The sequence below is a fragment of the Natrix helvetica genome, assembly GCF_964273705.1.
Source record: "Natrix helvetica genome assembly, chromosome: Z".
Classification (NCBI taxonomy): Eukaryota; Metazoa; Chordata; class Lepidosauria; order Squamata; family Natricidae; genus Natrix; species Natrix helvetica.
In genome coordinates this window covers 20,610,725-20,626,385 of record NC_138554.1, presented here as the reverse complement: position 1 = coordinate 20,626,385, position 15,661 = coordinate 20,610,725, and the positions used below count along the sequence as shown (strand labels likewise).

Below are 15,661 nucleotides of genomic sequence, written 5' to 3'. Positions count from 1 at the left end.
AAATATATTTAAATCAGATCATGACCAGGGAATATAAAGGAAAGTGATATACATGAACTATTTGCCTTTTTGCAAGCCTGTCCAGGCACCCAAATGTCAATAGATACATGCTCTCAGTTATACCTTTGCCAAAATACATTTAATGGGAATGCAAGCATAGGCTTCTACGGTAATATTTCCAAGCTATGAAACTAAAACATATGAAGAACGGTTGTTGGAATTGTGTATGCCTAGTTTAATGAAACTAGGACCAGGGGAAACATGATAGCAGTGTTCCAATATCTCAGGGGTTGCCACAAAGAACAGGGAGTCAAGCTATTTTCCAAAGCACCTGAGGATAGGATAAGAAGCAATGGGTGGAAACTAATCAAGGAGAGAAGCAAGCTAGAACTAAGGAGAAATTCTCTGACAGTTAGAACAATTAATCAGTGGAACAACTTGCCTCCAGAAGTTGTGAATGCTCTAACATTGGAGGTTTTTAAGAAGACACTGGACAACCATTTGTCTGAAATGGTATAAGGTTTCCTGCCTGAGCAGGGGGCTGGACTAGAAGATCTCCAAGGTCACTTCCAACTCTGTTATTCTGTTATCCTCTACCCAACTCGTTAAATCTAGATAATCCAATCCCTGTTATTTGTCTGATGACAGACAAAGTAATTTTCTTTCAGTTGGTCTTTCCTTTTCCCTGATAATTAAGGGGAAATTAATATACAGCTGTATAGATTGATTGCTTAGATTTCTGTTAGCTTCAGATTACTTTGCAAGGGAGCAACTACAGACATTTGTGCAAGGAGCTTGCCTTTGTCATCTTCTGGGAGGAATTTCTTCCAGATTTCTCAATCTAAACTAGATTTCTGTGGTTTCCTAATAGTCTCCCATCTATGTAAGTTCTAAACTGGTTTGATGTTGCTTGACTTTTTCTAGATTGTAGAGTACTAGGTGGTCTCTGAGCTTGGCTGTTTGCAGACATTTTATTACCCAACTAGGTAACATCATCATTACTGGTAAGTGTGGGCTTTTTGCTCCCTCTTTATATACAGTGGTTGCAGAGGTGGTATTCAGCAGGTTCTGACCAGTTCTGGAGAACTGGTAGCAAAAATTTTGAGTAGTTGGGAGATCCAGTAAATACCACCTGGGATTGGCCACGCCCCCATCTATTCTCTGCCTCCCGAGTCTCAGCTGATTGGGAGGGGATGGGGATTTTACAGTATCCTTCCTCTGCCACGCACACCCACCAAGTCATGCCACACTCACCAAGCCACACCCACAGAACCAGTAGTAAAAAAATTTGAATCCCACCACTGACTGGTTTTATATTTTTCTTGCTAGCTGATCTTCTATGCTGAATGTGCAATGGCTGATATTTTTCTAGATCTGCCAACTCAGCAAGATCTTACCTGCCAGGTGACTCTGCTGGTGACACCTGAATTCTGAACTACAAAAATCCAGCATCTCCACCTTAATCCCCCTATTCTTTTCCTCCCCACTATAACCTCCACCCCCAAAAATTCATCAAACTCACTTGAAGAACTGAAGCTCCCTGGAAAGATAAAACTGAAGAGTAATTAAAAGAAATGGCGGGCTCATATGCCAATTCTCCCAGATTTTCTAGTTTCACTGTTAAGTTCAGTATGAAATTTGGGCTCAGCTTCAGTCCTTTAGATCTGAAATACAATAATGGGAAATATTTCCTCAATGCCAAGGACCCCTGGTGATTTCCTATCTCCTTGTCTCCACTTCTCTACATCTAGAAAATAAAAATGGTCACTAAAAATATTACATGAATTGCAAGGAGATGAAGGCAACACCTTCTATCCAATGGCTATGTTAGTAGCACACAAAAGCAGTTAAAATGAGGATTTGGTGGGCCAACCTTTATTGCAAATCACTAAACTGCCCGTCTCCAGCACAAGAGGACTGACAGAAACAGATACAGTACACAATCCAAGCGATGCATCTCAGACCCATTATATAAAGGGTATTGTGGAAGAAACAACTTTCACAGTTTCTGGTATTTTATATATGACTTGCTGGAAACCCATGCTTCACTACGAAACTATATGATTGGCTGAGGTGATGTACTGCCGGTTTGGACCGGTTCATCCGAACCGGTAATGGAAATGGTGGTTGGCACCGCCCACTTGCCCCAGCTCTACAGCATCCCATTTAGGCCCGTTTTTTTAGGCAAAGGGCATGTGCGGATGTCAGAGTGCGCTCATGCTCACATTTGCAAACCGGTAGGGAAGGTAAATAAATATCACCCCTGGTGGTTGGGTTTGATAAATTGACACTTAAAGTTTGAAAATTAATGAATAGTTACGCTCGAGCTTGATACATTGACTCTTAAAGCTTGAAAATTAATGTAGAATATGTAACTCCTTAGCATCAGAGCGTGTTAATATATGGCAACTGGCAGTTGGAACAGAGTTCTTTTCAGGTGGGGAGGGGAAGTAGAATGTCTGAACTCCCAGCCCACAGACTGGCTGAGTCTTGCGCTGGCCATACCCACTCCTGGTTTAACAAAGGGCATCAGAACATATTAATATAAGGCAACTGGCAGTTGGAACAGAGTTCTTTTCATATGGGGAGGGGGAGTAGGACGTCTAATTCCTTAGCATCAGTGTGTGTTAATATAACACTGTATAATAAATATTAATTATTTGATGGTCATTTCGAAAAATCCTTTCTTAGTGAGCACCTAGAAGCCAAGAGAACCATACGTACCAAGTTTCAAGTTTGTAGGAGTTACAGTTCTGGAGATTTTGTGATGAGTGAGTAGTGGCTTATACAGTGTGTATGTATGTGTGTGTGTGTGTGTGTGTGTGTTTGTGTGCGCACGCACACGCGCGCGCACATGTATATGTATATGTATATGTATATGTATATGTATATGTATATGCATGGACACCATACATTACTCACCCTGAGAAGTTAAAAGATACAGAAAGATCAGGCACACAAATTCCATCCTGACCGCAGTCCTTCTGGAAAGGAACCTATTAAAATACAAGATAAACAGCGATGGGGTGAGTAACATGGACTAATGAACAGAGGCTGTTTTCTTAAGGAGGGCACACATGAAGCAGGCAAAGGCATAAATTAAGTACAGATGGGTAGAATCAAATATCTTACAAGGGATAATGAGTTCACGAGTTCCTCAAGAATCTACATATACTAAATGTTTATGTGTTTGTCTGTTTTATACTCTTCAGTTGCATTATAATGCCACAATGGTTGAACTGGTTACCTTACTAACCCTATTGGGTAAACTTGCTAACTTAAAAGAACCTAATTATCCATTACTTCTGCATAATTGAAATGTCCATGATATTCAGACCAGCTTGAATTGCAAAGGTATGGCTGTTGAAGCGTCCCTCTGGTTATAGGATTGCAAATTTTGACATTTCCTAACAGCTTCCTACAAGAAAAGTACCGGTAATTGGGGAAGCCAGCAGGAAGTCAGAAGTTGTTTTCACTCCCTCTGGGTTTTTTGCCCACTTGTAACCTTCCTGTTTAGGTAAGTAAATATTGACTTTATTGAAGTTTGTTTAACATTACAATTATTTTTCTATTGATGATGTTTACTCTTCTTAGATAATCATGGGGTAACTATCAGTCTGGGGTGGGGGGGGGGGAAATTTGGTCAGCTTAAAATTGAATGTTTGTTCACATTACCTTTCGCTCAAAGGATGACCCAATGGGTCACAGGATGGTCTAGTTTTACTTCTTTAGGAGGATGGGCTTTCCAGTTTTCTCATTATGAAATCTGTATGACAGCTATCCTCTATGTCAGTGTTTTTCACCCTTGACAACTTTAAGATGCTGGCTGTGGAATTCTGGGAGTTGATGTCTACCCATTTTAAAGTTGTCAAGATTGAGAAAGCGGTTTTATGGACACAAGGAGAATCCATTCGATCACACAATCATAACCAGTGACTTCAATTTCAATTAGAACATATCAAAACCTTTCACACTGGTGAAATTCCTTCATAACTAATATGCCAGCTGCAAAATATGTCAGCTGACAGATTACCTTATAGTCATTAACTCAACTCAGGTGGAGAGAGATTTAATAGAAACATTTAAAACTTTCTGCATTAGTGAACTCTATAAATGAGACTGAGGACATCCTACTATAGTTTCCAAGATTCTGTATTTATCCGAGACCCCCACTGAAAACTCCTTGGTGATATCTGTAGTTCTTGTTTCCTCAGTTTAGCAATCTCTGTGGGACTTGGCTACACAGGCTCACATGAGTGGAATTGTGTATGGATGTGGCGATGCACATACTGGCTGGCCACTCACGTGGCCCAATGGCAATTAGCTCATGGCCCAGTAGTGGGTCACGGTCCACAGGTTGGGGAAACCTGTTCTAGATAAAGGAAGTGCTAAGAGAGACTGCAGAAAAATACCTCAATGTCAGTGGAAGTTTTTGTCTCAGGGTGAAGGACGGGTTGCAGATTGTTTTTATCTGGTTGCTCCTGAACTGAGAATTTTGTCCACAGCACAACTGGAGAGAAGGAGTCATCAAGGCAGACCTGGGGCCAATTAAGAAAAAGATTCTGGAGATCAGGCATTTCTATCCAAATCAGTACATTTCTCCATTCAGTGTTATAATAATTCTTGCAGCTGCAATCCTCACAGCAGGAGCTCCAAAGGTATACATTCCTCAATTTCTCACCAAACCATTTGAAGCCAACCTACTTTGACATCTAATCACTCTGAAATGCTAAAAACACCACAAACAGGTAATCAGTTAAAAAGCACAAAAGAAATCTTCATTTAATCATGTGATTTACCTGATCCCAGAGCAACAAAATCCTATTCATTCCCGTAAGCCCCAAACTGGAAATCAAATTAAGATCCCAAAGTGAAAATCAAATAAATGCCTAGCATCACCTCGCTACCCACAGGTTTAGTACATAATGTATTCATTTCTGTGAAAATATCGGAGTTCTTGCTAGGAGGGGAAGTTTACCAGCTGTATCGCTGCCATTCCTCTACTGCATTTAAAAGTCCCTTCAAGCTATAAAGCTGAAACAATTGCATGGTTAGCACTTCTGCATGATCTTGTCCTAATAGCTGCAATCAAGGCTGCGGATTTCTGCAGTGGCCAGAGTAGAGAAGGAACATACAAATGTTCCTTGACTTATGACCAGTCACATAGCAATCCGTTCAAAGTTTCAATGGACTCAGTTTCAAAGTTCTGATGGCCAGCTCTTCCTCAAAGTCATGTAATTGCATTTTCAGTGCTCAGCAACTGGCTCATATTTATGATCCCTTGCAGTGTCCAGCAGTACATAAACACATTTTACTACTACTAATGCCAGAAACCGGCTTTTACTCCTGATTTGTAGCCCATTGCGAAGAATGGATTTGCTTAACAGCTGCCACAAAAAAAGCCATAAAATTGGTGCGGTCACATAGTGATCCACTTAATGACTGGCGCAACTTTGACAGCAATTCCAGGATCAATTGCAGTTGTAAATCAAGGGCTGCCTGTACATACTTTGAAATGCCAGTACAGGTAGTCCTCGAGCTATGACTGCAATTGAGCCCAAAATTTATGTTGCTAAGTGAAACATTTGTTAAGTGAGTTTTGTGACTCATTGCCGTTGTTAAATTAGTAACACGGTTGTTAAGTGAACCTGGTTTCCCCATTGACTTTGCTGGCCAGAAGGCCACAAAAGGGGATCACATGACCTGGGGACGCTGCAACCGTCATAAATGTGAATCCGTTGCCAAGTATCCGAATGTAAATCATGTGACCATGGGGAGGCTGCAATGGTCATAAGTGTGAAAAATGGTCATAAGTCATTTTTTTCAGTGCTGTTGTAACTTTGAACCATCACTAAGTGAACTGTTGTAAGTTGAGGACTACCTGTAGGCAGAAAATCTTGCCACAGAGAAAATGGGCTGTCCATCAGGTCATCAGAATTGGAGCAATTCACAGATTCAAGTTTTCCTTTAAATTCCAATAAGTTGGTAGAAGGCCAGAAATCAATGGGCATCACTCCTCAAAACAGCTGGTTTCAGTGCAAAAGCAGGGGTAGGCTTCAAAAAATTTAGCAAGGGGTTCTCAGCCCAATTGCTGGGTGGGCGTGACCGCGGTGGGCAAGGCCTAGTTGGTCTCCTGCATCATGGGGGAGGGGTTGCCCTCTCCAGGGTCCGGAGGCTTTCCTTGAGCACCTGGGAGGGCAAAAACGGCCTCTTCCGGGCTCCAGAGGCTATCTGGAGACTGGAAATGGGCCTATTTCCGTCCTTCTGGAACTTCCGGGAGTCTTGTTTTTCGCCCTCAAGCCTCTGTGCGGGCCCTGTACTTACCTGCATCCAAAACGGGCCATGTGGGAACTCCTGGGAGGGGAGAGGTGGGCAGGGCCATGGGTGGGATTTGCAGGTTCTCCAAACTAGACTGATTCTTAGCTAGAGGTTCGCCTGAACCTGTGCGAACCTGCAGCAGCCCACCTCTGTGCAAAAGCAATCACAGGCTTCCTCAACCAGGGGCTAAAGGGACTTGCATAATATCTAAGAGGGAAGGGGGACCATACAGTAAGTTTATAACTACCTATTGAAAAGAAGGTCAGAAGTCATTATACTGGCAGTTCTCAACTTACAACCACAACTGAGTCCAACATTTCTGTTGCTAAGCAAGACAGTTGTCCCAAAGGTGCTTTTTCAAGGGGGCAACTGGACTTTCTGTTTTTTTCTTTGAAGATGTTTTGCTTTTCATCCAAGATGCTTCTTCAGCTCTGATAGGATGGTAGGGAATGGAAGGATTTATATTCCTTGCATTATATTATATTATATTGCTTTGCATTTTTTTAAAGAGTGATTGAATAAATTTGGAGGTTTATTTGTGTCCTCAGGGTCACCTGAGTCATTTTCTCTACCTATTTTTTTTCTTGTAATTTATCTTTTACTCTATGAAAAGTTTTTATTTTTATTTTTAAAAAGGAAAGTTTAACAGTATCTTTCAATCATTAACGGGGGGAGGGGCTCAGGATTCACATCAAAAGTTCTGTGACTTGTCCAAAGAAGCCAGGAAGTTAAAATGACTGAAATGTAATTTGTAATACCTTTGATGCTGCCCTCTTAAGGGACCCAACCATTCCCTTCTGGGCAGTTTGGATAAAAGCATAATGGTACCTACCTGAGCCCACAGAGTCTTGTTGATGCAAATGGGCATAACTCCAAGTTGGAGAGAATCTGAAAAACTGGGTGACTCATTCTCTAGCATCAGGCGTGGTGAGGTGTGTTTAACATCAACATGGAGGCTGAAGTTGATTATGGATCTCAAAGAAGCTTGTTAAAAAAAGAAAGAGTGAAGGGGAAGACAGAAAGGGAAAAAAACTGAATCCAATGAGCATTGATTGAAAGAACAAGTGAATTAGCATCAGTGGTGGGATTGAAAAGTTTCAGCAACGGGTTCTCTGCGCGGTTGCTGGGTGGGCGTGGCCATGGGGGTGTGGCCTAGTCAGCTTCCTGCACCACAGTGGCATGGGGGCGTTTTCGCCTTCCCTAGGCTCCGGAGGCTTTCCTCGAACCTCTGGGAGGGTGAAAATGGCCTCCCCCGGGTTCCGGAGGCCCTCTGGAGTCCAGAAACAGAGCCATTTCCAGACTTCCAGTACTTCCGGTAGCCTGTTTTTCGCTCTCCCCAGGTTCCGGAGGCTTTTTTCAATAGAACATCCGGGAGGCGCACTTCTCACCCTCCCAGAGTCTCCTTGCGGCCCCTGCACTTACCTGGCATAATGAACGGGCTGCATGGAAACTCCTGGGAGGGGAGGGGAGGGGAGAGGCAGGGTGGGCGGGGCTAGCCAGTCCATGTAGCTACCAGTTCAGTGAACCAGATTAAAATTAACATCCGGTTACCCAAACCGGTCTGAACTGGCTGAATCCCACTCCTGGTTAGCATCCAGAGAATTTTTTTTAAAATAACATGGGAATATATTGCTATTTATAATTGTCTTGCAGCAGTGTTTTTCAAACTTGGCACCTTCAACTCCCATATTTCCATAGCCAGCATCAACTCCCAGAATTCCCCAGCCACCATGTCCACACATCTTAAAGTTGACAAATTTGAAAAACACTGTCCTTATATAATGTTACTATGGTAATCAACTGCTTTAAAACTCATTGAATTTGGTACTCAACACGTTTTGATGTGAACATTTTGTCCTGGTACTTGTTTTTGATACCCAACCCAGAAGCTAAAACTTGCCGGTGTCAGCTTGTTGTGACTTGTGATTCACTACATTATATTTTATGGGAAAATTTTGGTATTCATCATTTTTGGTACTCATTGCGCTTCTCGGAACCAATTAACAATAAGTACAAAGGCACCTCTATATATTCCACCATCGATGCTTACAATTAAAAATAACCCAAATATTAAAAGTTAAAAATTCAGATTGAATTAACAATAAAAAATAAGATAACCTTTGCTGTCATTTTTACTGTGAGCACACTGGCTAATATTAAAAACGAAATTCTGTTTCCTCAATATATAATTATCTTAAAAATATGAGTTCCAGGTGTATTTATAAAAGAAGAAACAGACATTGTGATCCCTGGAACTTTAAAATATATTGCTTACTTAGGTTTTTTTTAGCTAACATCGTCAGGGTGTAAAAACCATTAAAGAGATACCTGCCTTTATACACTATTAATCAATCTGGCCATTGCATGCATAATACGCCTATCTACCCACCTCCCACCTATAATTAGCTTTGTTGTTTTTACATCAGGCATGTTAATTGATGCTCCTATTCTTTCCTCCCCTATTGAGCACAGCTTGGGCTTCTCTCTCTCTCTCTCTCTCTCTCTCTCTCTCTCTCTCTCTCTCTCTCTCTCTCTCTCTCTCACACACACACACACACACACACACACACAGACACACACAGACACACACACAGACACACACACACACAGACAAATACATAGTATTGAAATTGTAACTTTACAGATTTTCTAGAACTCAACTGAACAAGTATTAAACACAGTTCTATTTCATAGCAAGGACAGCTTTGAAACACAGCTTAGGACCTGCTCCCACATACTGGGTTTTGGACCAGGAGGCAATTTTCAAATGGGTCTCTTCTGTTAATCTTAACGACTAGATTAGTACAAAATAGGCAGTGCCTTAAATAGCCAGGTCCTAATCATGAAGGACTTTAAATATTAATGACAATATCTTGTATTACGGAAACTCTGATTTCTAGTCCTTCAAACACAAAACCAGCTAAGTGGTTTTGCATCAATCACTTTATCTCAGCCCAACCCACCTCACAGGGTTGTTGTGTGGAAATTAGTAGTAAGATGTGACGGCTATGGCTTACAGAAGGAGTATCAACTGTCTTTCCCCGAAAATAAGACAGGGTCTTATGTTAATTTTTGCTCCAAAAGATGCCTTAGGGTTTATTTTGGGTGAAATACAGTACTAAAATGCATCTGTCTGACTGACGATCTCAACTGGGGCTTATTTTTGGGGGTATGACTTATATTATAAGCATCCTGGAAAAATCATGCTAGGGCTTATTTTCCAGTTGAGTCTTATTTTCAGGGAAACTCTATAGGTGTGTTTGCCACCTTGAGTTATTTATACAAATAATAAAGGTGGGATACAAATAAATCAGTTGATGAGAAACAGAATGGCAAATGAAAAGAGTGGTTGCAAAGTAAATTATCATCACTTAAGACATGAGGGAAAGAGGAGCATCCCAAAGCCTAAAATATTAAGATTGTTAAGCAAAAGAACAATCACGCTGAGATGTTACCAGAGCTCCATTTCGTGCTGAGAAGATTTAAGGTGAAGCAAAGGCTGACTTTCCCACGAGAATCAATTCTTGAAATCTTTCTGCTTCCACACTCTGGGTCATCCAGAGGGATTGAATCCGGGGTAAATTTCAATGAAGTAAGGACAGTGAAAACAGGACGGGATCTGGAAAGCAAAAGAAATGTGTTATGATTTTTCCTAACTAACTGCCTTCCAAAATACAGAGATCTCTGATAAAGTCTTAGCATTTCACAACCTCCATCTATCTCTATGCAATATTCAGCCCAATTCCTCTTTTACCATTAACAAGAGCAAAGACTCTTTTGAGTCAAGTTTAGCTTTTGTGGACTCATTCATGTTGTAACTTTCTTGGCAGCAGGAAGTGATCTGCTATTGACTCCTTCTATGTTGTCTACTCTATAGCCTTGGTCTCCATCCTGGTGGTTTCCCATACAATTAATAGCCAGCCCTGCTTAGCTTCCTAAACCAGACAAGATTGGCTGGAAGCTGTCAGCTGCTGTGATTCCACAACCAACAATTGGAGGTAACAACCGTCTCAGTTCACACTGTAGGTTCCAAGTCAATGTCAAACTACCACTGTGCCAAGGGCCAAGCCAAGCTCCCCAAAATATTTTTTAAATTACTTTTGTTGATCTTATCCCACTCTCCGATCATTTTACATAAGGTGTAAAGGTAAAGGTTCTCCCGCATATGCATGCTAGTTGTTTCTGGCTCTAGGGGGCAGTGCTCATCTCCGTTTCTAAGCCGAAGAGCCAGCGCTGTCCAAAGACATCTCTGTGGTATTGTGGCCGCCCTGACTAAATGCCGAAGGCCCATGGAACGCCGTTACATTAAAGGAGATCCCTAGTTTTCTACTTGCATTTTTTACATGCTTTCGAACTGCTGGTTTAGCAGAAGCTGGGACAAGTAACGGGAGCTCACTCCGTTACATGGCGCTAGGGATTCGAACCGTTGAGCTGTCGACCTACTGATCGACAAGCTCAGTGTCTTAGCCACTGAGCCACCACGTCCATTTTTTCTCCAAAAGTATAACTTTACTGAAAAGCCATAAGGGTACAGAAGTAGATAAGCCAGTTCTGACATTTTCACACATCAACAGTATAGGAAATATTTTCCTTCCTACGCTTCCCATGTCCCATTGTCCACCAGTCCAGTTGCACTTGCTTTATTTTGGAAATGTCCTGTCTGCCTGGGACATTCCCAGTCGATAACCTTGGGATTTGGGTCTGTCTCACACTTCCAGGCAGCACACTTGCATTCCAGAGTTCCCTCCCAAACCTCCCTTACATTCCAGTGCCTTCCCTCTTACTTTTGTCTGGTTGCAAGCAGGGCTGCGTAGCGAGTCAACCAGGACTATATTATGCTATGCTATGCTATGCTATGCTATGCTATGCTATGCTTGGCTATGCTATGCTTGGCTATGCTATGCTATGCTATGCTATGCTATGCTATGCTATGCTATGCTATGCTATGCTATGCTATGCTATGCTTGGCTATGCTATGCTATACTATACTATACTATACTATACTATACTATACTATACTATACTATACTATACACCATAACATACTATACCATGCTCTATATCAGTGATGGCGAACCTTTTTTGGCTCGCGTGCCACAAGTGGGGGGAGCGCAGGGGGGTCGAGTGATGGCGTGCTGCACCCATAATGCAATGCGCGACCCCCCAGTGCGCATGCACGCAAAACGCGCGCCCCCCATTTTTACATGTTTTTTTTGCCCTCCCCAGGCTCCAGGGGCTTTATAGGAGCCTGGGGAGGGCGAAAAGAGCCTCCCCCGACCTCCCGGAGGCCCTCCGGAGGCTTCAGGGACGGTCCGGAGGCTTCCCTGAAGCCTTCGGAGCGCTTAAAACCACCCTCCAAGCAAACCGGAAGTGACTTCCGGGTTGCTCAGAGGGTCGTTTTAAGCGCTCCGAAGGCATCAGGGAAGCCTCGGACGGTCCCTGAAGCCTTCGGAGCGCTTAAAACCACCCTCCGAGCAAACCGGAAGTGACTTCCGGGTTGCTCGGAGGGTCGTTTTAAGCGCTCCGAAGGAATCAAGGGAGCCTCAGACGGTCCCTGAAGCCTTCGGAACGCTTAAAACCACCCTCCGAGCAAACCAGAAGTGACTTCCGGTTTGTTCGGAGGGTGGTTTTAAGTGTTCCGAAGGCTTCAGGGACGGTCCCTGAAGCCTCCGGGGGGGCGGGGGAGGCTCTTTTTGCCCTCCCCAGGCTCCTATAAAGCCTCTGGAGCCTGGGGAAGGCGAAAAATAGCTTTTAAAAAGGTGAACTCAGCTGGCCAGTGCGCTCATGCGCGCTGGCCAGCTAACAGGGCAGTGCCTCGCATGCCCTGACAAATGGCTCCGCGTGCCACTTGTGGCATGCGTGCCATAGGTTCGCCATCACGGCTCTATATTCTACCCTACCCTATCCTACTCTACTCCATTCTATTCCTAGTCTAGTCTAGTCTACCCTGCCATACCCTACCCTACCTATCCTACCCTATCCTATTATTGTTAGTGAACTTTGCACAGACATCCAATACCATGAGGCTTAATGCATTTACTAATTTTCACAAGGGGCCACATGAGAAACTGGGACTGTTGTGGAGGGCCAAACCAATAGGGCTGTGAAAGTGTTTAGGTATACACACATGCACAGATAAGCTGGGGGGGAAATTAGCAATTACTTTCAAAACAAAACCAATTTTTGAAGGTCGGACAGGGACAGCCAAAGGACTGGATGTGGCCTGGGGGCCATAAAATGCCCAGGTCTGGTCCACGCCCATTACCACCCCACCCATTCCTACCGAAGCACCACTGCACTTCCAAGAGCTCCAATTGCTAAGTCGGTCAGCTCATCCCTGCTGAGATCCAATCTTCCCTGAATGGATTGTCCAAAAAACTGAAGCCTGGGAGAAACAGAGGAGGCCGAAATCCGCTGTGAGGAAGAAGGAAGTAAAAAAGAGATCATTAAGGCTGGAGTAGATCAACCCAGGTAGAGAAGCTTTAATTGGCTATTCTTACTTTCCTTGTTTTTGACATTTGGACTTACCTGGCTGTGTACTTCCTTCAGTCTGTCTGTTTCACCCAGGAAGATGTAAATGGCCCCCCGATTTTCATCCTCCATCGGGGCTCCTATGGCCACATCTGCAAGGCCATCGCCACTGATATCTCCTAATGTGGAGAGAGCTGCCCCAAAATGGCCTAGTCCATTACCTGGGATTCCATGCAACGTTTGAAGGTGAACAAGCTCACCCTGGAACAAAGCATGTGAGTTACATTAGTTAGGGAAGTTTTACTTGCCTGCAGAAGTTGTGAATGCTTCAACACTGGAAGTTTTTAAGAAGAGATTGGACAAACATTTGTCTGAAGTGGTATAGGGTTTCCTGCCTGAGCAGTGGGTTGGAATAGAAGACCTCCAAGGTCCCTTACAACTTTTGTTATTCTGTTTCAGGGCTACCTATGGACATACTGAAGAAGATATCGAGGCTATCACTGGCTATTAGTCACACAATGATTAGATGGATTCATTTCTTTCTTGCTTTACTGAGCATCTTACATTAAAAAAAAAAGAATATATTTATAAGCAGGGAGGGGGGAGTGGAAGACCTCCAAGATCCCTTCCTACTCTGTTATTCTACTCTATTTAAATTAATGTAACAATCTAAAAAAAACAATAACTATGTAAGAAATATAATTAAAACGTGGAAGGAATTTAAAACACTTATGTGACTTTATATAGCCTTTGAGGCCCAGAAAGTAGTGACCTGAATAACAGTAACATTGGTCAGGAATAAATTATTCTATTCTATTCTATTCTCTCTCTCTGTCTCTCTGTATACACCCACCCACCCAGTGAAAAACAACCATACATTTCTATATTTAAACACTCATATACAGAGTGTGTGTGTGTGTGTGTGTGTGTGTGTGTGTGTATGTGTGTGTGTGTGTAATAAAGTTCTAAAAAGAAGCATTTAAAAGTTTTATCAAAAGTCTTTGACTTTCAAGGCCATTTCAACCAACAAGTCATTGAGAGTAGCCAGACGTGTAGCCAGAAGTGGCAACTCAAAGTTTCCGCTGCCCTCGGCGTGTCTGTGACTACAGCTAGTCCTCAATTTACAATGGTTCGTTTAAAAACGATTCAAAGTTATGACGGCATTTTAAAAAGTTACATTCTTGAAGTCACAACCATCACTTGATCAGAATTTCGGCACTTGACAGCCATCTCATATTTACAACAGTTTCAGGGTCTTGGCATCATGTGATTGCAAGCCAAATCAACTGCGGAGGTTGGATTGGCTTACACACTGCATGATTCACTGAACAGCCATGACAGAAGAGGTTATGGAATCTTGTCTAGTCCTGTGACATGTTGCTTAACAACTGCATCACTTAGTGACCAAAATTCAGGTGATCTTAACACACAAGGACTACTTGTAATTGCAATAATGTCAGGAGGATTGAGTTTGGGCCTACAAGTTCATTTTAGTGAGTAGTCGAATTTGCACAAGTGGAACCCATAATAAAGGGATTGTGTCAATACCCTGGCTAAAGACATCTTGTGCTGCCTCATAGTTGCCATGAACATTGAGAGAGGGAAGGGAGGGGGAACTAGATAGGCTGGTAAATAGTCAAAACAAAAAGTTTTCTTGTGGGAAACAAGGTCATGCCAACAGGTAGCAGTTGAAAGTAGCCTGCCAGCTACTTTCATTGGACAATGTGACCAATGACATTTGGGAAGTGAAATATTTACTCTTCTAATTAGGGGAAAAACACAGGAACCTTTGGAATTGGTTTTCACTAGCTGTACTAATATGATGTATCCAATAAACATGTTCTTTGAGGAATTGACCTGCCTCGGAGTTCTGATTTTAACAGATGCATTACTCGGAATGCTGAAGACTGCTTGTATATAATATATTATATGTGTATGTATGTATGTATGTGTATATGTATATGTATTTATATATGTATATGTATATATTTTGCAATGTATGGCTGTGAAAGGTGGACCATAAGGAAGGCTGAGTGCCAAATTGAATTTGAATTTATTAGATTTGTTAGCCGCTCCCTCTCCACGAAGGGAAACAAAGAATTGAGGCCTTTGAACTATGGTGCTGGAGAAGACTTCTGCGAGTCCCTTGGACTGCAAGGCAATCAAACCAGTCAGTGCTAGAGGAGATCAATCCTGACTGCTCTTTAGAAAGCCAGATCCTGAAGATGAAACTCAGAAACTTTGGCCACCTAATGAGAAGGAAGGACTCACTGGAGAAGAGCCTAATGCTGGGAAACATTGAGGGCAAAAGAAGAAGGGGACAATATAGAGGTGGTTGGATGGAGTCACCGAAGCAGTAGGCCTGAGCTTAAATGGACTCCAGAGGATGGTAGAGGACAGGAAGACCTGGAGGAACGTTGTCGATGCAGTCACAATGGGTTGGACACGACTTCGCAACTAACAACAACGAACATGTATATATTAAAAAGTTTTTGCATTTGAAGCTTAAAAATGAAAGGCTATAGTCAGACAGTTGTGAAGGAGAAGGCTTGAAGATTTTGTCATGATCTACCTCCTTTGGCAGAAATACCTTGAAAAATACCCTGCTGAGATAACTAAGCATTACCTCCAAAAAATGAACAGATGGAGCAAAAAAACAATTCACCAAATGTGAGAAAGCTTCTTCTCAAGCCTAGATTTCTCTTCCAGCCTCCGATAGTTTTACTCACCATGTTGTTGATGGAGGAGACGTGGACAATCCCACCTCGGCTTCCATTGTAGTAATGAGGAGCACCAATAAGAAGGAGGTCAGTATTTCCATCTTCGTTTAAGTCCACAGAGGCGAGTTCAGCACCAAAGTAAGAACCCACCT

The 15,661-nt window shown here is 42.6% G+C and overlaps 1 protein-coding gene across 1 annotated transcript in view; it reads right to left on the bottom strand.

The window, feature by feature from the left end:
* The window catches only part of LOC309381849 (integrin alpha-X-like), a 62,557-nt gene that overhangs the window by 13,140 nt on the left and 33,756 nt on the right, over window positions 1-15,661 (bottom strand). Inside the window, exons 13-20 of the mRNA XM_081933136.1 lie at window positions 15,519-15,659; window positions 12,847-13,050; window positions 12,602-12,732; window positions 9,774-9,937; window positions 7,151-7,302; window positions 4,413-4,538; window positions 2,923-2,996; window positions 1,523-1,664 (exon numbers count right to left, since the gene is read on the bottom strand). Coding sequence (XP_081789262.1) covers window positions 1,523-1,664; window positions 2,923-2,996; window positions 4,413-4,538; window positions 7,151-7,302; window positions 9,774-9,937; window positions 12,602-12,732; window positions 12,847-13,050; window positions 15,519-15,659 — 1,134 coding nt within the window. The remainder of the gene's footprint in view (window positions 1-1,522; window positions 1,665-2,922; window positions 2,997-4,412; window positions 4,539-7,150; window positions 7,303-9,773; window positions 9,938-12,601; window positions 12,733-12,846; window positions 13,051-15,518; window positions 15,660-15,661) is intronic.